This window comes from Erpetoichthys calabaricus, chromosome 9, assembly GCF_900747795.2.
Source record: "Erpetoichthys calabaricus chromosome 9, fErpCal1.3, whole genome shotgun sequence".
NCBI lineage: Eukaryota > Metazoa > Chordata > Cladistia > Polypteriformes > Polypteridae > Erpetoichthys > Erpetoichthys calabaricus.
In genome coordinates this window covers 98,001,489-98,023,584 of record NC_041402.2, presented here as the reverse complement: position 1 = coordinate 98,023,584, position 22,096 = coordinate 98,001,489, and the positions used below count along the sequence as shown (strand labels likewise).

The 22,096-nt window shown below is 37.2% G+C and overlaps 1 protein-coding gene across 1 annotated transcript in view; it reads right to left on the bottom strand.

Annotated features, from left to right (window-relative positions):
• The window catches only part of cd27 (CD27 molecule), a 30,342-nt gene extending 9,961 nt beyond the window's left edge, over positions 1 to 20,381 (bottom strand). Inside the window, exons 1-3 of the mRNA XM_028810009.2 lie at positions 20,125 to 20,381; positions 8,726 to 8,851; positions 590 to 715 (exon numbers count right to left, since the gene is read on the bottom strand). Coding sequence (XP_028665842.2) covers positions 590 to 715; positions 8,726 to 8,851; positions 20,125 to 20,266 — 394 coding nt within the window. The 5' untranslated portion in view covers positions 20,267 to 20,381. The remainder of the gene's footprint in view (positions 1 to 589; positions 716 to 8,725; positions 8,852 to 20,124) is intronic.
• Positions 20,382 to 22,096: the final 1,715 nt, after the last annotated feature.

Here is a 22,096-nt window from a genome sequence, read left to right as displayed (position 1 = left end):
TCATGACATTTGGATATGATCTCAGATACTATTTCAGAGTTGCATGAAAGGTGTAGCAGCTAAAGCATTTCTTCCTTTTGACTCACTGTTTCACACTGAGTAAATAAATACACATAAACAATTGGATAATATGATTTCAGCTGTAAATCTAATTGTAATAGTGTTTCACTACTAAAATATGCTGCATAAAATAAAGTTTGTTTGTTACCATTTTTCATGACAAAATCAGGATCTTGGCAAATCTGGAAGGCCTCAGAATAGAGCCACTGCTGCTATAAATCAAGAGAATCCAGCTGAGGTGGTGTTTTCATCTACTGGGGGATGTAAACGGAGTAGAACATACTTTAAATATGCTATCTGTCTTTGGGACAGGAGAACTCTGGTCACAATAAAACATTGGCCTTTGCTGAGAAAGAGGCAGTGTGACCATTACTGCTAAGTGAGACAAGTGGTTATTGAAAATGAACCCATAAATTAGAATATATACCTGCCCCTGCAGATTTTTTCAGAGGATATCTTCAGCCTTTTACCCCATGATGCTGAAGACATTGGGTTTTATTAAGTAAAAGAATATAAGCTATTGCCTTACGTAGAAACTTGGTTGTGACCTTGGTTGGTTCACATCTTGTGCATTCATCATCTACACACTGTAGTCCTGGCACACATTGACACTTGGTATTTGAGGTTGAAGTGCATTGTTCCTTGTTAATCAAATCTGGAATCAAGAAAAATGAAAGAACGTGTTATGTTACAAAGCTCAATATATAATTCAATGTTAAGATAAATGAATTACATGAACATTAAAATTTTACTAATTATTTGTATGGTGATGAGATGCCCATATTAAAACCAATAATGAACTGGACATTTTTCCTATCAAGTATGAATGATTATAATATTATTTTAAGACATATGAATCATCAGAGGTGACTGTGTGCAGAGGGTGCAGACCTATAAATACCTGGGAGTGCAGCTGGATGATAAATTGGACTGGACTGCCAATACTGATTCTCTGTGCAAGAGAGGACAGAGCCAGCTATACTTCCTTAGAAGACTGGCGTCCTTCAACATCTGCAATAAGATGCTGCAGATGTTCTATCAGAAGGTTGTGGCGAGTGCCCTCTTCTACCCCGTGGTGTGCAGGGGAGGCAGCATTAAGAAGAAGGACACCTCACGCCTGGACAAACTGGTGAGGAAAGGAGGCTCTGTTGTAGGCATGGAGCTAGACAGTGACATCCGTGGCAGAGCGATGGGCGCTCAAAAGGCTCCTATCAATTATGGAGAATCCAATGCATCCACTAAACAGTATAATCTCTAGACAGAGGAGCAGCTTCAGCGACAGACTGCTGTCACTGTCCTGCTCCACTGACAGACTGAGGAGTTTGTTCCTTCCCCAAACTATGCGACTCTTCAATTCCACCGGGGGGGTAAACGTTAACATCATTCAAAGTTATTGTCTGTTATACCTGCATTTTTACTACTCTTTAATTTAATATTGTTTTTGTATCAGTATGCTGCTGCTGGAGTATGTGAATTTCCCCTTGGGATTAATAAAGTATCTATCTATCTATCTATCTATCTATCTATCTATCTATCTATCTATCTATCTATCTATCTATCTATCTATCTATCTATCTATCTATCTATCTATCTATCTATCTATCTATCTATCTATCTATGTTCTTTTGGAAAAGATATACCTCTTATTTGAGTGTGCACAACCATGCTATGCTAGTAGTGAACGGATGGAGGAACAGATTTATGAATGGACTGATGGGGATGGTTGGATTGATAGATGGATGATTTTGCCTAAGTGAAGTATTTTTCCTCAGAGGTACCTCAAGATGTACTAAACCAAAAGTGAAATTTATCTGTAACACACTGGCTTGAAGCTCATTTAATTCATACACTGTCTGAAGACTAATTTTTAAACATCATGTTCTCCTTGATTTTCTATTTTCTATTTTGCTTAATTTTGGTGTACAATGATGCAGATGAATTTAATATCTTCTTCTTTTGGCTGCTACCATTAGGGGTTGTCACAGTGGATCACCTTCTTCCATATCTTTCTGTCCTCTGCATCTTGTTCTGTTACACCCATCACCTGCATGGCCTCTCTCACCACATCCATAAATATTCTCTTAGGCCTTCCTCTTTTCCTCTTACCTGGCAGCTCTATCCTTAGCATCCTTCTCCCAATATACTTAGCATCTATCCTCTGCACATGTCCAAACCAACGCAATCTCGCCTCTCCGACTTTGTCTCCCAACCGTCCAACTTGAGCTGACCCTCTAATGTACTCATTTCTAATCCTATCCATCCTCGTCACACCCAATGCAAATCTTAGCATCTTTAACTCTGCCACCTCCAGCTCTGTCTCCTGCTTTCTACTCAGTGCCACCATCTCCAACCCATATAAGATAGCTGGTCTCACTACCGTCCTGTAAATCTTCCCTTTCACTCTTACTGATATCTGTCTGTCACAAATCACTCCTGACACTCTTCACCACCCATTCCACCCTGTCTGCACTCTCTTTTTCACCTCTCTTCCACAATCCCCATTACTCTGTACTGTCGATCCCAAGTATTTAAACTCATCCACCTTCGCCAACTCTACTCCTTGCGTCCTCACCATTCCACTGACCTCCCTATTATTTACACACATGTATTCTGTCTTGTTCCTACTGACCTTCATTCCTCTCCTCTCTAGAGCATATCTCCACCTCTCCAGGGTCTCCTCAACCTGCTCCTTACTCTCGCTATAGATCACAATGTCATCAGCAAACATCATAGTCCATGGGGACTCCTGTCTAATCTCATATGTCAACCTGTCCATCACCATTGCAAATACGAAAGGGCTCAGAGCCAATCCCTGATATAATCCCACCTCCACCTTGAATGCATCTGTCACTCCTACTGCAGACCTCACCATGGTCACACTTCCCTCGTACATATCCTTTACAACTCTCACATACTTCTCTGCCACTCCCGACTTCCTCATACAATACCACAACTCCTCTCGAGGCACCCCGTCATATGCTTTCTCCAGGTCCACAAAGACAATATGCAAATCCTTCTGGCCATCTGTATACTTCTCCATCAACACCCTCAGAGCAAACATTGCATCTGTGATGCTCTTTCTTGGCATGAAACCATACTGCTGCTCACTAATCATCACCTCACTTCTTAACTAGCTTCCACTACTCTTTCCCATAACTTCATGCTGTGGCTCATCAATTTTATCCCCCTGTAGTTACTACAGTGCTGCACATTACCCTTATTCTTAAATATCGGCACCAGTAGACTTCTTCTCCTCTCCTCAGGCATCCTCTCACTTTCCAAGATTCCATTAAACAATCTGGTTAAAAACTCTACTGACATCTCTCCTAAACACCTCAATGCTTCCACAGGTATATCATCTGGACCATCGGCTTTTCCATTCTTCGTCCTCTTCATAGCTGTCCTAACTTCCTCCTTGCTAATCCATTGCACTTCCTGATTCACTATCTCCACATCATCCAACCTTTTCTCTGTCTCGTTCTCTTCATTCATAAGCCTCTCAAAATACTCTTTCCATCTGCTTAACACACTCTCCTCGCTTGTGAGTACATTTCCATCTTTATCCTTTATCACCCTAACCTGCTGCACATATTTCCCAGCTTGGTCTCTGTCTAGCCAATCGGTACAGGTCCTTTTCTCCCTCTTTAGTGTTCAGCCTCTCATACAACTCATGATACGCCTTTTCTTTGGCCTTTGCCACCTCTCTCTTCACCTTGCGCCTTATCTCCATGTACTCTTGTCTACTTTCTGCATCTCTCTGACTATCCCCCTTCTTCTTTGCCATCCTCTTCCTCTGTATACTCTCCTGTACCTCCCCATTCCACCACCAGGTTTCCTTTTTCTCCTTCCTCTGTCCAGATGTCACACCAAGCACCCTTCTTGCTGTCACCCTTACTACATCTGCTGTAGTTTCCCAACTGTCTAGTAATTCTTCACTACCACCCAGTGCCTGTCTCAGCTTCTCCCTAAACTCAACCTTGCAGTCTTCCTTTTTCAACTTCCACCATTTGATCCTTGGCTCTGCCCTCACTCTCTTCCTCTTTTTGATATCCAACGTCATCCTACAGACCACCATCCTATGCTGCTTAACTACGCTTTCCCCTGCCACTACTTTGAAGTCTTCAATCTCCTTCAGATTGACTCTTCTGCATAGGATGTAATCTACATGTGTGCATCTTCCTCCACTCTTGTACACCACCCTATGTTCCTCCCTCTTCTTAAAATACGTATTCACCACAGCCATGTCCATCCTTTTGGCAAAATCCACTATCCTCTGACCTTCTTCATTCCTCTCCTTGACACCATACCTACCCATCACCTCCTCGTCTCCTCTGTTCCCTTCATCAACATGTCCATTGAAATCTGCTCCAATCACCACTTTCTGTCCCATAGGTACACTGTTCATCACTTCATCCAACTCACTCCAAAAATCTTCTTACTCATCCATTGCACACCCAACTTGCGGGCATATGTGCTAACAACATTCATCATCACACTTCAAATTTCCAGCTTCATAATCATTACTCTGTCTGACACTCTTTTCACCTCCAGAACACTCTTGACATACTGTTCCTTCAGAATAACCCCTACTCCATTTCTCCTTCTATCCACACCATGATAGAACAATTTGAATCCACCTCCGATCCACCTGGCCTTACTCCCCTTCTGTTTAGTCTCTTGCATGCACTATATATATCAACCTTCCTTCTCTCCATCATATCAACTAACTCTCTCCCCTTACCAGTCATACTGCCAACATTCAAAGTTCCTACCCTCAGTTCTAAACTCTTTACCTTCCTCCTTTCCTCCTGCCTCCGGACATGTTTCCCCCCTCTTCTTCTCCTTCTTCTTCTTTGGCGAACAGTAGCCCAATTTCCACCAGCACCCTGTTGACTAACAGTACTGGAGGCGGTCGTTGTTAACCAGGGGCTTGACCGATCCGGTATGGAAATTTGTATTGTTGTCCGCATATTTGATTTGGCAAAATTTTACATCGGATGCCCTTCCTGATGTAACCCTCCCCATTTATCCGGGCTTGGGACCGGCACGAAAAAACAAACTGGTTTGTGCATCCCCTGTGGCTGGGTTATGCAGATGAATTTAATATAATCTGGTAAAATGATGCTTCTTTTTTTTAAATAATGTTTGATATTAATATTCTTCCATCCATTGCCCATTGAATCAGTTTAAGGTCACAGGTGTTATATAAGATGAGATATAAAGTGTGATTTGTCCAAAAAGAAGGTTCAGGATAAGTCATACTTTGAGTTATGAAGCAGAAATGGTCACTGAAGTGTAAGGGTGGCTTACTGGACTGCTAATGAGTTTTCTACATAAGGTGCTTCACTTTAGGTTGCATGTCTGCAAGGCAGAATATATGAGGACATCCGTGGAGACAGAGATGAATTTAGCATCATTCTGAGTCTCATAAATGCATAGATTGGCTTTGATGGGGAGGTTGTACTTTAGTATTGTATATTTGGGAAATCCACCCTGTATAGCAACAATGGACAACATTGGACAACTAAATCTGTCTTTGTCATTTCCTTTAAATAATTTATATTTCACTGAGTTCACACATCCTTACTTGGGAGTGTCACTGATATGCTATAACCTACAATCAATGGACTTTAAATGTTTTGAAAACATCTTTAAAAAATAGACTATTTTTTGAAATACATACTAAATGAAGTTGCAGGATTGAGGCTTAATCTTACTTATTAATTCATAGCAGGTGTTGAAGTACTGTAATTAATCAACCTTTAATGCCAGAAGGGATCCTACTCCATTGGAGCCTTGAGCATGGTCCTAACCCAAAAATTGCTTCAGTGGTGCTGTACAGTGGCTGACCCTGCACTCTGATCTCCAAAGATAATATGAAAAGGCAATTTTCCCTCAGGGATTAACATAGTGGACCCAAATGCCAAAAATACCAAATACCAAAATATTCAATTTTGCATCCTACAAAATTTATATGAAGATTTCAATGTACATGATTACTATAGCCTACAAGATCATGTTTTTTTTTTCATTTTAAGAAAATATCAAACTTGTCACTGTACTAGTTTTGATGATTGCAGCAACCTGCTGTGTACAGCCCACCCATCTATATGATAGTATATGCCTGTCTATATGTTGAAATGGTAGGTCACTGACTAGATTACACTCTTTTCTTTTTGACACTTGAAACTTCTTCACTTTCTCCCTGAGGCCTACAGCTTCCCGAAAGAAGTACAACAAAATGTGCTCCTGCCTTTGTTTTCCAATAACAAGCAGCCAAAAGCTCATTTCAGTAACTTGGGGGGCTGTCCTCTGTTAGCATTTACTCACATGGGAATTCCCCTCTGTTATGGTGGGTTTCAAAGGAAATGAAGAGCTGAGGCACAGAGAGGGCCTGCTTGCAGACAAACATCAAAACTGATGAAGACCCCTTCATCATAAACAGGAAGATTATTTTTGCTCAACACAGAATAATATAACAGATTGGAAAAATATCAAAACCGGCTCCTTAAAAGCTGTCTGAGGTAAATGCACACACATTCATTTAAAAAAAAACACAGTAAATGACTGACCACCATTCAAAAATACCACAGACATAGTTGTCAGAGACCTTTGCTGAAGAAAATCTGAGATCAGGTTTGTCCACCTCATGAAGAACCTGTGCATTTCATGGAATTCACTGGCCAGTATGGCTTTTGGAGTGAACAGTGTAACTAGTTATCATGTTCATCACAAAAAGTGTCAACATGCACACTGTGCTTATATTGGTTTTCTCCAGATTTTATTCTTACTTCCTAAAGACATAAATATTAGGTTAGTTTTTTGAGTCTAAACAGGCCAAATGTGAATATCATTTGTCCAGTACACCTGGGATAGGCTCCAGTTCTTCACAACTTAAATTGAATTTAATAAGGCAGAAATAGAATGGAAATATAGATAAAGGATTCTACATAACAAGCCTCCTGTGTATGGGCCTTATAAGAATTGTGTGAATATACAAGTGCAGGAATGAGTCACTCCGTTCCAGTAAAAAGCCAAAGTAGTCACTAAGACTAAAGGTGATGTTTTTAGTAAAATTGGCTGTGATGGGTCATTTCATTTTCCTCCTGGTAAAGTGTTAGATCATTCATTTTGGCCTGAGTTCACATCCTTGATTGTAAGCTCTTATGGTTGTGAAGTGATACTTTTTCTAGGGTTCCCCACAGCTATGTACAGTAGCATTTTTCAGTTGAGGGTAAGTTTTCCCATTAGTAAAAGGACTGTTTCAAAAACCTTTCTACACACAGATAAGATAATAAATAAGTCATTTAGCCCTTTCAGGCTTATCCTATCATAGTCCAGTTTGGAACTTTTGTGGGGACATCCCCAGTTTGTAATTTGTTTTTCATCTTTCTTTTAAAAGAACATCTGTTTTTTTCTATGAAGCTATAAATGCCAAAACATTTTGCTGTAATTTGTGGTATGGTTTCTTATTACTATTTTTTTTTTTTTGGTAGAGAGACCTACAATATCTTATGTAAAAAATAAAGAGAAGGTCAATGGGAAGTCCCCACAATTAGCACTATGTGTAAAGTGAGTGAACAGCTGAATTTTGGATATTAATTAGTCAGATTGAAATGTTCTGTAATAAGGGAAATTAACATTTTAGTGAATTCCACAACGCCCGGCAGTGAACATATATCCCATCCTGGGTTAGATCCTGTACAGTGCTGAAATATGACAGGACAGGCATCAGGTGCCAGTAATCCTGTACTGGATTAGCATGTTAGAAAATAAATCTTAATATATATATCCTAAAATCGACTTCTGTACTATATGACTTTTCTCTGTTGCCAAGTCAGCTTGCCTGTTGCCTGGTCAGGACTTCTGTACTATATGACTTTCTGTTTTCTCTGTTACCTGGTCCTGGATTGCAGATAGGAGCCAGAATCCTCAGTGGAAAGGACATCCTGTAATTGAGTTGAGGTTCATTGTGAGAAACCCCACATGGTATCCATTCATTTTTGTAAGTCACTATTTACACTGCAAGGAGCCCACTTTAACATCATTGGGCAGAACCAGCCCTGAATAATATGACTGGTCTTGTTTTTTATTGAACACACACACACGTTCATACCCACACTTGGGTATGTGCCTGGGAGTAACCTAGAGAAGACCCAGATAAAGAGAAGTGCAAACTCAACGAACACCAAGGTCTCAGAAGTGGAGAGTCAGAAGCACTAAGTAACCCTAATTTTAAAAGTAATATCTATAAATAATTTCAAGATATTAAAAATGGCACAGTAAGAGACACAACGTGTTGATACAGTATCATAGGACTTTAATACACAAATTTAATACATTTGCACTCTTTCAACACTTGAGGGCATCGTCAGGTGACGCTACACATGAAAATGGTGGCCTCTTTTATTCATGGTCTTTAAGTTGACCTAATTAAATGCCACCTCTAGAAAGCCCCTTATTGGAACAAATGACTCAATTTTTGCTGAAATAATATAATATTTATGTTTCACTTTGAGTGATAGTAATCTTATTTGAAAGATATAATGTAATCAGGTGACATTTAAAGCATCCTGTTTTGTGACTGGTTTTATCAAAGAGCAGACACTTTTGTTTCAGAAAAAAAGCAGACATAAATGACAAATATACCAAAATCAATACATACCATTTACACAAACTGTACAGTGGTCACAAGTTCTCTTGATGTTTCTGCTTGGATTATAATAATTCTTGTCACAAGGCTTGCACACAGTATCCCTGCCTCTTGTACACCTCTCGACCATGTATTCTCCTGCAGTTAAGGAAAATGATTTACATGTCTGGTTAGAACACATTTCCAAAGCTGTTGCCTAAATAATAATGGTGCTGTGAAGACTATACTGAAGCAAATGGAAGGTTGAACCCTAATTGGCATACAGATTAGATAGATAGATAGATAGATAAAGTATCTATCTATCTATCTATCTATCTATCTATCTATCTATCTATCTATCTATCTATCTATCTATCTATCTATCTATCTATCTATCTATCTATCTATCTATCTATCTATCTATCTATCTATCTATCTATCTATCTAATCTGTATCTGAATGCTTTGTTTAAATGCACTCTCTCTTAGCTCATTTAGTTTAATGCCAATTGACACTGAGCAATTCTAAGTGTCCACTGGCTTTTGTTGCCAGCCCACACACTCATTTTGGCAATCTTTTTGAGGGATCACCATTATCAAACACCTTGCACAAACAAAAGGCTTGCTTCATAGTGGACACAGCTGACCATAATGCTTGTCTGCTTTGATTGAAAGTGAAATTCAATTAAATTGTTCCTGAAATGTAACAGCGAGTTGATTTTTTTTCCATAAAATATGTCAGAACATTGGAATATTAGAAAAATTTAGATGAGAACAGGCCATTCAGACCAAAAAGGCTCACCAGTCCTATCCACGTAATTCCTCCAAGATAACATCAAGTCTAGTTTTGAAAATCCTACCGTCTACATACAACTTGCTTGCCTGTTCAGTGTGTCTGTGGTTCTCTTTGTGAAGAAAAACTTCCTAATGTTTGTGCAAAATTAAGAAATTAGACGGCTTAATGCATGTCTCAAATATTGGTGTAGGGCAGAAGGGTATAGGTTATGGGGCATTGGGACTCCTTCAGGAACAGATGGGACCTGTTCCGCCAAGACATTTGAGTAGGTTAGTCAAGGATTGTTTAAACTAGGGTATGGGGGGGTCAGGGTGTTTAGGACAGGCCAGGTTTAGAACTGTACTTAAAGGAACAAACAATAGTGTAAAAATAAGGAACAAACAATAGTGTAAAAATAAAAATGCATAGTAATGTAAATTCTAATCCAATGTTTAAATGTAAAAATAAAATGAGTCACGTATTAAAAATAGCATGCCTTAATGCTAGATGTATCAAAAATAAGACATGTGAGTTGGAATTGTATGTAGTTGAGCATAGTTATATTATAGCAGTAACAGAAAAGATGCGGATGAGTATAATATAGAGGGATACACATTTTTAGGAATTATAGACAGAACAGAAAAGAAGGTGGGGTTGCTGTTTATGTCAAACAGAATTTATATTCAATTCCTCTTCAATTGGACTATGAACCCCACTTTAGTGAGAACATCTGGTTTCATATGGAAAGCATAAGGGAAAGAGGAATAATTTTATGATTGTGTTATTGACCACTCAATGCAGACAGTAATTTCAATGCACATCTTTTCAATAAAATTAACAAGGCAAGTTTACAGGGGAATATTACATTCATGAGGGACTTCAACTAAATGAATATTAACTGTGATAAAGTTGCAAATAGTAGAATACAAGAGCAGGAGTTTTTAGAAGTATTCAGTGACTGTTTTTAACACAGTATGTTAAAGCACCAACTCAGTAAGAAGCCAGGCTAGATTGAGGATTTTGAAATAATCAGGATAGACTTGAGGGTATAGAGGTGGTTCAATCACTAGGTTCAAGTGACCATTATATAATATGCTTTGGAAGATTGTGGATGCAAAGACTAAAACTCTTAAGTTAAACCATGGTAGTGCAAATTTTGAGCAGATGCGACAGTCTAAGGAGGATAGACTGGGATAAGCTTTTCAGTGTGGAGACAGTTGAGGAGCAGTGAAACAGGTTTGAAAACATTCTACATATTATGCAGGGCAGGTATATACCTAAATGTGGAATTATTAGGAATTTTAAAAAAACTCTGCAGTGGGTTAATAAAGTTGAAAAAGAACCTGCAAAGGAAATAAACAGCTGTATAAGGTGTCTAAGACTAATAAGTACAATGTGAAGTGTAGGATTTATGAGAACATGAGGGCAACCAATAACAAAGGATATTAGGGAACCTAAAAGTCAGAGAAGAATATAGCTGATAAGGTGAAAGATGACCCAAAGAAATTATTTAAGTATTTTATCAGTTAAAGAACAATCAAGGGGGAGGTGAAGTGCATCAGGAATAGTAAAGGAAAATTAAAAAATACAGACAGTGAAATAGCAGATGCTCTAGACTTTCATTTTGCTGAGGTCTTCACATGTGAGAAGTATACGACCTCCCAGTGGGAATTGGAACTAATAAGAGCTAATAAGAGCTCCTGAGAAATTTGGAAATTTTAGAGGGTGAAGTGCTGCTTAGATTAAATAAGGTGAAATCAAACAAATCTCCAGGACCAGACAATATTTATCCTCAAGTTCTTATGGAGATTAGTGAGTACATATATAAACCCTTGACACATATTTTAGGAAGTCACTGCACATTGTGGAAATTCAGAAGGACCAAGAAATGGCAAATTTTATGCTTTTATATAAAAGGGGTGACCGGAAATATCCAAGCAACTATAGGCCAGTAAGCTTAATGTGCATCACAGGGAAATTAATGGAATGAATAATTAAGGGAAAGATTGAGCAACACATGACAAGAACAGGAGTTTTTCCTAAACAGTCAGCATGGGTTCAGAAGAGATGGGTCATATTTTAACAATGTACTGGAATTCCATGATGAAGCAATAACATCATATGATCAAAGTGGAGCATATAATATTATTTATAAGGTACCATATGAGAGGTTGGGAATCAAACTTAATTAAGTTGGAATTCAGGGTGTTGTTTGTAGATGGGTGCAAAATTGGCTCAGACACAGGAAGAAGAAAGTTATCATGTGAGGAACCCTATCAGAATTGTCTGACAATAAGAATGGAGTCCCACAGGGCTCAGTGCAAGGGCCGTTGCTATTTATAACATATAGAAATTATTTGGATAGGAATATAAGTGTCAAGCTGGTTAAGTTTGCAGATGATACCAAGCTATGTGGATTGGCAGATAATTTTGAATATCTTGAATCATTACAGAAGGACTTGGACAACATACAAGCTTGGTCAGATTTGTGGTCGATGAAATTTAATATAAGTAAATGTAAAGTAAACATGTAGGAAGTCCAAGAAGGTTATGCTCAAGCTTTATAATGCATTGGTGAGGCCTCATCTGGAGGACTTTGTACAGTTTTGGTCTCCAGGCTACAAAAAGGACATAACAGTCCCGGAAAGAGTTCAGAGAAGAGCGACTAGGCTGATTCCAGGGCTACAGGCAATGCATTTTGAGGAAAGATTAAAAGAGCTAAGCCTTTTCATTTTAAGAAAAACAAGATTAAGATGAGAAATTATTGAAGTGTTTAAAATTATGAAGAGAAATAGTACAGTGGATTAAACTGTTATTTTAAAATGAGTTGAACAAGAACACAGGGAACTAGATAGAAACTTGTTAAGGGTAAATTTTGCATAAACATTAGAAGGTGTTTATTTACACAGAGAACCATAGACACATGGAATAAGTTACCAAGTAATGTGGTAGACAGTAGGACTTTAGGCAAATTCAAAACCAGACTTGATGTTATTTTAGAAGAATTAAGTGGATAGGACTGGCGAACTTTGTTGGGCTGAATGGCCTGTTCTCGTCTACATTGTTCTACATATGTATCCTTAACAAGTTCCAAGTGTTCAGGTTAAGCTAATTTTAAATATTAAAATAATATTTATCATTAATATTATTATAACTAGTAGATGTAGTAACATTTACAAGCCCTATTAAAACAATTATAGGATAGGACAGCCAAAGCCTATATTTTTTGCTTTGAGTTAGTACAGTAGATGCTTTCATAATGAATTCCATCTGTATTTAGTATTTTCCAACTTGTTTAGTCACTTTCCTGATACTTCCTGAAATCGTGTGGTAATTCAACTTTGAGAGCAAAAACCTGAATTCCATTAAAATATTTCAACAATTTTAACGAGAATGGGAAATTAGACCAAAAAAACTTACCAATCCTATTCATCTAATTTTGCCTGAAAAACATTCATATTTAAGTCTTCTAAATCAAAGAAAAAATGTAATGTTTGTTTGTTTTACCATTATCCATTTAAGCTTCTATAAAAGAGGCTCACAAAGGACAAGAGGCCGTAATGATCTTCACTGTTCATACACACTTTGATTTTGTGTAAGCCATACACAAGTTATAAATTCTGCAAATATGAGCTATGGAGTACACAAACATGTGAGACCACATGAGTACATTAGAGAAGTTGAAACTGTCAACTGACCTTTAAATATATTAGTTAAATGACTTTTCATCAAGAGGAATAAACTGAACATGTGATGGCACAGTGCTTTAAATTCTGGCTAGGAAACTTCCTCTATGGATGCCACTGGTTCTTTATAGGTCAGTGTGTGTATTCTTTGGTTCCCCCGATTCTCAATATTATGTTCATTGAGTTATTGGGAATTCTAACTTGTGTAACAGTGTTAATCAGCACCATTTCTTATCACCAAACTATAATTATCATTTAGGCCAAGTGTCAGATTCAGGGCCATAGTGACTACAGGTTTTTATTTTAGCCATTATTTTAAATTAGTAGTCAATTACTGTTACCATTAAAGCAACATTCTTAGCACTATTTTAACTTGACTTGCTTTTTAGAATTCTGAACTCTTAATAGTTTCTTTGCCTATGCCAACAAACAAACCAAATAATAGTGGGATTCAAATAAAATGCTGGGGTATATTGTACAAATTGCTGAATGTAAATCTAGAAACACTATGGTCAGACAGAACTGTATAATCCTTTAGGGAGTTAATTTAGATCTTCTCAAGTCATTGAATTTCTTAAGTAAAGTAGTCAACTGTGTCCTCAAAAATAATTAATTAAAGACCACAGCAAAAGAGCATTTCTTCACACAAAGGGTTGTGGAAATCAGGTGCAAACTAAGAAGACATGGAGTTGTAGTAGAAACCTTGACAGCTCTATAAAGCATCTTGATGAGATATTGAGACATTTCAATTATCTAACTATTTATATTTACATTTTTCACTTAGTGAATGGTTTTATCCAAAGCACTTTACAGAAGAGGTCAGCATAACTAAGTAATCATCAGACTGGGGACTGTTTTGAAACAAGTCTTACAAGACAGTGTTATAAAATTGACTATAACAGGTAAGGAACTCTAATCCAAACAAAACAACATAAGACCAGTTACTCATTTCTTAGGAACTAAAAATAGTGTCAAAACCACTATCAACTAGAAAGATATTCACAAAACAAGATGAAGTATTTGTTTTATCCAAATTTGATAGACTGAATTATCTTCTCCCATTTGTCAGGCTTCAAGTGTTCTTACATAGTTAAAGCTAAGACCATGCCAGCTTTAAAAATATATCTGGAGGAAATATTGGTACAACTCCATTGTTAGCTAACGAAATGGGCTAATAATTATGGATGGAATGGTTTCTTCTTATTTGCCAGGGTTTTTATGTTCTTATAAAGTAGACATACAGCAGGCAGAGGGTGAGAATATTTTTGCACACTCTTTATACATGTGGTTTGTACTTCTCTCTTCAGCTGTCATTCAAACAGACAAATGTAAAGCATGCTTTCATACAGCAAGAGAGACGCAAGTTCTATGAAGTTAACTTTGTCACACCTTCATATTCTTTACGATGCAAACCCATCAGCTTTCCATGTAGACATTAGATAATGAACAAAGACTCTGACAGTGCTGTGTTTTGCAAGCAGAATCCAAATATACTATAGGTTTACCACTCTGAAAATCATAGCAAACAATTTATTCATGACCTTAACATGCTCTTCCTTTCTGTCACAACATTTTTAACAGATTATGGTAGTTAACTTCTGATGTAACAAATACTTTACATTGTGATGGGTGTGTAAAGGATTCATCACCTACAGTAGGGCGGCACAAGACAAGGTCCTGGCTCAACAATTATAAATGAAAGAAAATTGTGCAGCTCACCGGGAAACAGAAAATATTATTTATGAAAGCTAGAGGGCATATGCTGCCTAACCTTCTGATGGGGACAAAGAAACCTTGAAGAGTTAACAAGAGTGATCATGCAAGAAAACTAGTGAGGAAGGCCACAAAGAGATCCATGATAACTCTGAAGACGTTGCAAGCTACAGTGGTTAATAGCAAAATACAGGGAAATCCTTTTTTTTGTTTGGTTCTTTTTTCACCTTATACAATTTGTTGTATTATGAATTTGTTAGTTTTCACATACTGCTTGGGGTCAGAGCACATGGTCAGCCATTGTACAGCACCCCTAGAACAAACACAGGTTAAGGGCCTTGATCAAGGACCTAGTGGAGTAGGATCTCTTTTAGCACTAACAGGGATTTGAACCAGCAACCTTCCAGATACAAGTGCTGATCCTTAGCCTCAGAGCCAGAAACATACACCTTGTGAAAAGATTTGTTTTGCAGCAACATATTACCTGAAAGTATAAGCCCAAAGCTACATAGGAATGATTAAAAAGCCACAATGTTAAAGTCCTGGAATACCAGAGTCAGAGTTCTGGTCTAAGTCCAATCGAGAGTTCGTGACTTTGTTCATTCACATTCCAGCATGCAACCTGATAGAACTTGAGCAATTTTACAAAGAAAAATGTGGAAACATTTTAGCTTCTAGAAGTGCAAAGCTGGTAGAGGCTTGTCCACACAGACATAATACAGTAAAGCTGCCAAAGGTGCATCTTCTAAATACTGACTTGAAGGGAGTGAATAATTATTTTGCGTTTTATATTTGTAATGAATTTGGACCTCTTTACAGAAAAATGTTTTACTTTGATTTTAAATTGTAGTTTTCTATTGATCAGTGTTAAAAAAGCCAAATTAAATCTATTGTGTTTCAAAGCTGTATAATAATAAAATGTGAAAACTTACAAAGGGGGCTAAATACTTTTTTAAAAGTATTGTATGTTCTTCCATAAACAATTTTCTGAGCTCACTTACTCCTGGACAGCACTACAAGTAGAAGACATTGGCAGAAGTATCTATAAAGCAGAAGCTATCTCCGAGTGGAAACACTCTTTGGCTGGTCACACTAATACACTCACACTGGGTGTTCCAGCATGTCAGTACACTGTACTAAGAAACTGGTGTCTCCAGAAGAAATAAATAAACTCATAGATTACAAACAGACAAGTTCAAGGCTTATGAAGCTGCAAAACTAATATATGCTATAATATATATAACGGAGAGAGAAAGGGGGGGGGGGGGGGGTGGCAATATAAATGTATTAATAATTGGCATACTATAACTTATTACATTCCATTGCAGTTTTGCAAATCTTATAGCTCTGAAGCATCCATCCATCTAGCAAAAACAATGAAGAATGTAAAATACTTCTACAGTACTTGTTTATTTCTTCAAGGTGGCATGGTGATGCAGCAAGCAGAATTATCATCCATGTGATCACAACCTTTTTGTTTGTTTTATGGTTAGAATACCACTTAAAAAGTCTCTGGACTTAGAAATTAGAACTGAGACTGGGATCACTTTCTGTCACAGGGAATGGAGATCAGCATTATGGAAGTACCACAGCATAGAACCACTGCTTCTGTGGTTCGAGAGAAGCCATTCTATTTGGATTGGGCATATAGGTAGATGGTCCTGGACATCTCTATTAGGGGCTGTACCAGGAACAACCTACTGGAAAAAGAATCAGGGGCAGACCCAGTGGGTGCTACAGTTATTATATTTTTTGACTGCCTTGAGAGTATTTCGGAAATCCCCAAGAGGAGCTGAAGAAAGTCGCTAAGGACAGGATGGCGTCATCCATCCAGCTTGAAGTGAAATGATGATGCTACTGACAATGATAACAAACATATTTTTACGTTTTAACTCTCAGGTTACCTAATATTAACCATACATTATAAATAAAATATAAAAATCTCATCCATAACCACTTTTCCCATGCCTGTATCATCCTTAAGGATACAACACTTGTCAATTTAACAGCAGAAAACTTACAAATTAGAACAGGAAAAAACACTAACAACTGTTTATACAAATGAGTGAATAAAAGAGTAAAGTACCACTGCCCACCCCCAAACAAAAAAAAGAAAAATACAACTAATATATTTTAAGGTGACTAATATCTACCTGGACAGTACAGTAAAGCTAAACCACAGAAACATCAGTCATGACAGGAGTCAACCCAAGAGGGCACCTCATCCTACACATGGAGAGTCTAACATGGACATCTTTGAGATGTGAGTGTGAATCAGAGTTTCAAAAGAAACTTATTTAGTGGAAAGGATATCTTGTAATCTGTACACAGACAGTAGAGTTAATGATGATGATGATGATGATGATGATGATGATGATGATGATGATGATGATGATGATGATGATGACAATTATTATTATTCTAGGTAAGGAGTTGTGGTCATTAACTATGGGTAATGACAGAAAGAATGAGATCACGAGTACAAACAGCTAAAATAAGTTTTCTTTGTAGGGTAGTTGGGCTGACACTGTGTGATAGGGTTAGAACCTTAGATATTTAAGAGAGCCTCAGATTACAGAATTCACACCTCCAGGCTGAAAAGAGCCTTTTGAAGTGGTTTGGGCATGGTGTAAGAATGCCCCAGGGCATGGAGACCCTGTGGTAGACCCAGAACACGATGGAGGTTTTATATGTCTCAACTGCCTTGGGAATGCCTGAGATTTTCCTAGGAAGAGTTGCAATCAGTTGTTGGTGGACAGAACCACAAAAAAGACGATGATGATGATGATGATGATGATGATGATGATGATGATGATGATTATTTATGTTGCAATGTGATTATCCTATCCCCAGTTTGTTACTGACTTTAAGTCCAGTGCTATCAGGGTCACTCTCCTGTTCATAATGAAAGTGAATTTAGGCTACATAAAAAAACAAGGGCTGAAGCATGTTTTTTTTTTTTTTTTACTAGCAGAAGAACAATTACATTTTACACGAAACAAAGCATTGTTATGCATTTTCAATATAGTCATTTGTAATCAGTTTTAAGGGGTGTAAATGGTTAGGTAATAATAAATCTAATGAATGCTGTTATGTTAAATCAGATATGAAGAAAGTATGCAATCTGGCCACATTAAAGTGTAATGCTTAAAATGAAACATTAAGTTCCACAATGAAGAGAAGATTCCGTATGTAAACTGAATTTACATTTGCCATAAATTATGTTCATAAACCTTATGAATTTCTGTTGCAAATAACATGTATTAGAATACACAATACATATTATAATACATATGTATTACTGCTGTTCAAATTTCTCATGTAAGTAAACATTAATATTACTGGTTGCCAATCTTATATTTAGAAAGTTTAATGTTACATATAAATTCATTATATTTATGAATATCCTTTTGTATTAATAAATACACTGTGTACAGATAAACTAATGAAATTATAATCATATTAACACATAGTAACAGGTGAATTCAAGAAGTCAGAAGTTATAATTCAATTTAGCTACACAGGGTTTCATTTACTGCATATAAAAACTGTACATATTTGATTCCATTAATTTTATTTTTGTCTAGCACTCATCAAATCAGCTCCTGAATAGCACACTCCAGTACAGGATTACAGCTGGAGCCCAACAGTACTTTGAGCAAGACAGAAATAGCTCTGATCGTGAAGCCAGGCTATCACTGAGACACACAAACTTGCTCCACGCCAAGACAAGAGTGTAACAGTCACATTTATGTCACATATGTAGCAGGAATAACATCAAAAGTAGAGAAATTGTTTTAAAACCAAAATTATTTCCTTTTCTTCTGAAATGTATAAAGGTGTGTGTCTCTCCATACACTCCAACTGACAAACTAAATTTATACAATGCCAATGAGTGGATATTTGCTATGTATTGTAACTAAACAGTTCAAAAATCAAACTTTTGTTCTACATCTGGATGTTTTTAGTTTTAACAGGTGATATACAGCGAATCTTTTCATTATAAATGCAAAGTAACCTTTTTTGCTTGACTCATGTTTACTGGAATGTCTAATTGTAGGGAAATAACTAGATGGTATAATTATTGGTTAAAAGCCTGTTTTCTTTCTTTCTTTCTTTCTTTCTTTCTTTCTTTCTTTCTTTCTTTCTTTCTTTCTTTCTTTCTTTCTTTCTTCATGTTTACATTTTATAACTGGACAACGTATGTGTTAACATTAATCATATTAGTGTTATTTTACAGCTACAAACAACATTTAAAAACTAAGACAGTTCTAAGAGCTACTACTGCATATGTGCAGTTCCACATGAACCATTGTAGCTGATGACTTCGCTAATCATAATGAGCGGAGGTTACATCACAGCCACATTAAGTGTAGGGAATTCACCTAAACTGCATGACAGTAATGCTTAATTTGAATAAATGTAGTCAAATCTTTATACTCCAATTTTTATTTGGAGTTTTTAAATTGTTGATTTTATGCAAAGTAAGACATACGGTATTGATATGCTGAAAAAAACACTGTAATCATATATGTAAATATCGGCATCACACGTTTACTTTACTAAATAATGATATTTATTATTACTATATGTTTAAATATGTTCATTCGATTTTGGTCATGTAATAGTTTCTTGAAAAGTTATCGAATATTTTCTCCCAAAAACTGGACCAGATTTCATTCAGTTCTTTGAATATATTGCTTCTTAATTTATGTATACGTAATTATGAATGTATTTGTTGGATGTTTTGTCTATATAATTCTTATTGGCTAAATCCATCCATCACATTGTCTAAAACCCTTAAATCGATTTTCAAGATTGCGCATGGGTTCACCTCATTCCTGCAGTACGGAACATGAGGTTGCACGGTGCTACATGGGTTATTGGCTCTTTTAAAATCAAAATCCATCTGATAAGAACTTATTTAGGATACAGAATCAGCAGGGTAAATTCCATCTCTATTACCTGTATATTTAAATTACTCTGTTCTTTAAATTTCCCAGTTCGTCCTTTGCTATATGAGCATCACAGTCTCACAGAGACTTAACTGTTTTCAAAACTGCGCGTTTAAAATTGCTTCAATTAACTTAATGCGTGTTGATTTCATGCACATACGATACATATGAGAAAAATTCTCTTTGTCAGGTGTAAACCTTTGAAAGTAATAATAATTATATATTGCATGTCCTAAACATCGCGTTAACAGTATTTTCAATAGAACTGTACTACATACGAAAAACACCTTAAATTATTACTTACCAGCTTGGCATTTGGTGCAGCATTTGGAGAGCTGGTTCATTTTGTACTCCGTGGCTGTGTTGCATTGAAGATCAGCAAATAAAGCAGAAATCGAGGAGAAGAGAAATAATCCTAGAAGTACGTTCCGTCCTCTGGACTCCATCAAACGAATAGGGCTTGACTGTAGTCCTTCTATCTTGAGCGTCGACAAAGGAGTGAATGAGAAGGAAGCAGCTCATTAGAATTTAGTGTGCTGATTCACGTGGTCGTCTGTACTGTTTCCCACCAGTGAACGATTCATATAGGGACGGATACTTTTTGATGCCTTAGTCAATATCAAACATTTCCACAAAAAGAGAGATAGAGAGAGAGGGAGAGAGAACGAGAGAGAGAGAGAGAGAGAGAGAAAATGAGCGTTTACGAGATGGTCAGATAGCAATAAAGATACTACTAATTTCAGTTCATATAAACAACGATGCGAAACCACAAGCTCTTTGAACAAGAAAAAAAAAACCCTGCACCCTCTCTTTAACTTGCTGTTTAAAATAACGCGATTAACTGAAAACGTTATTAAGCCATTTTAATGTGTTTTTTTTTTTCAAAATCTGATTGATGCTGTGAGACATTTATCCGTTTAGTGCCCCCGTCCCTAACTTGCGCCAGAGCCTGACTTCACGGTCACTCTAGCAGAAAAAACAATTCATCCGCTATTAGACTTCGTGGTTACCTGACTTCTTGTTTTAATTATATTTATATTAGTCATCAATGAGAAATTTTCGTGTGCTTTAAATTGCATATAATGTATAAAAATGAACTTAAAGATGAAATACTGGTGAATTGGTTTGATTTTATTTCATAAAAACTCTCTGACCCAGTAACGGTAAACACTGAGAAACCGGGACCTTCCTGCAAAGGTAAAAGGGGAGTGCAGGACAGGGTTTGACTGCAATATAATAATAATAATAATTCATAATAATCATTCTTTACATTTATATAGTGTTTTTCTCAGTACTCAAAGCGCTATCCATGAAGGTGAAGGAGACATTGTGCCTTGCCAGTATTTAGTAACAGGAGTAATGAACAGTGTGCTTCACATTAAATGATGCTAAATAAGGGGCCGTGCAGTAGTTGGACCTGCACTTTAAGACTAAAAGGAAAAATGAAGTAGAGTGCCTCATGAGGCCTCAAAACCATCCCTGTCAGATTGTTTTTAATTGTCATGGGTTTATATTATTATTTCATTTGCATGTGAGTTCATCAATTTGTTACGTGAGCTAAATAATTCTGTTTTAAACATCTTACAGTAGAGAGCTTGTGATGCTCACAATTTCGGATTCATGGATTCAAAACCAGTCCGCACTTCAACTCTGTGGAGTTTGCACATACGTGGAGAAGTTTTTTTCTGATTATTTTATAGTTTTGGGTGTTGTGACAGCTCAGTGGTACCAATGCTGCTTCACAATAAAGATACATTCCCTAATTCTCCCTGCATGGAGTTTGCATGTCCTCCCTGTGTGTGCATGTGTTTCATCCAGGTGCTCCTGTCTTCTTTCAACAGTCTAAAGACATGCCAGTTGAGTGGGATGGCGATACTAAATTGGTCGTAGTGTGTGGCTGGTTTGTGTGTGTTTGTGTTTGCCCTGCGATGGACTAGTGCCCTATCTAGGGTTTGTTCCTGCAGTATGCCCTAGGATAGGCTCCAGCACCCCCTGAGACCTTGCTCAGGACTAAGTGGGTTAGATAATGACATGACTATTCTAGGTTTCTCCAATAATACATTGGGCCCCTGTTCTAATAGCAAAACAGACACATACATAGGCATCAGAAACACCATGGGGCCCTATGCTCCTGGGAACTCTGGCCAGTGCCCATTGTGCCAATATATTAAGATGGCCCTGGGCTGTGATTAACTGCTGTTCTGTCCACCGCGGTTTACCTTTCTTTATGTGAAATGCTCCACGTTTCCAAAGATGACTTCCTGATATATCAGGGA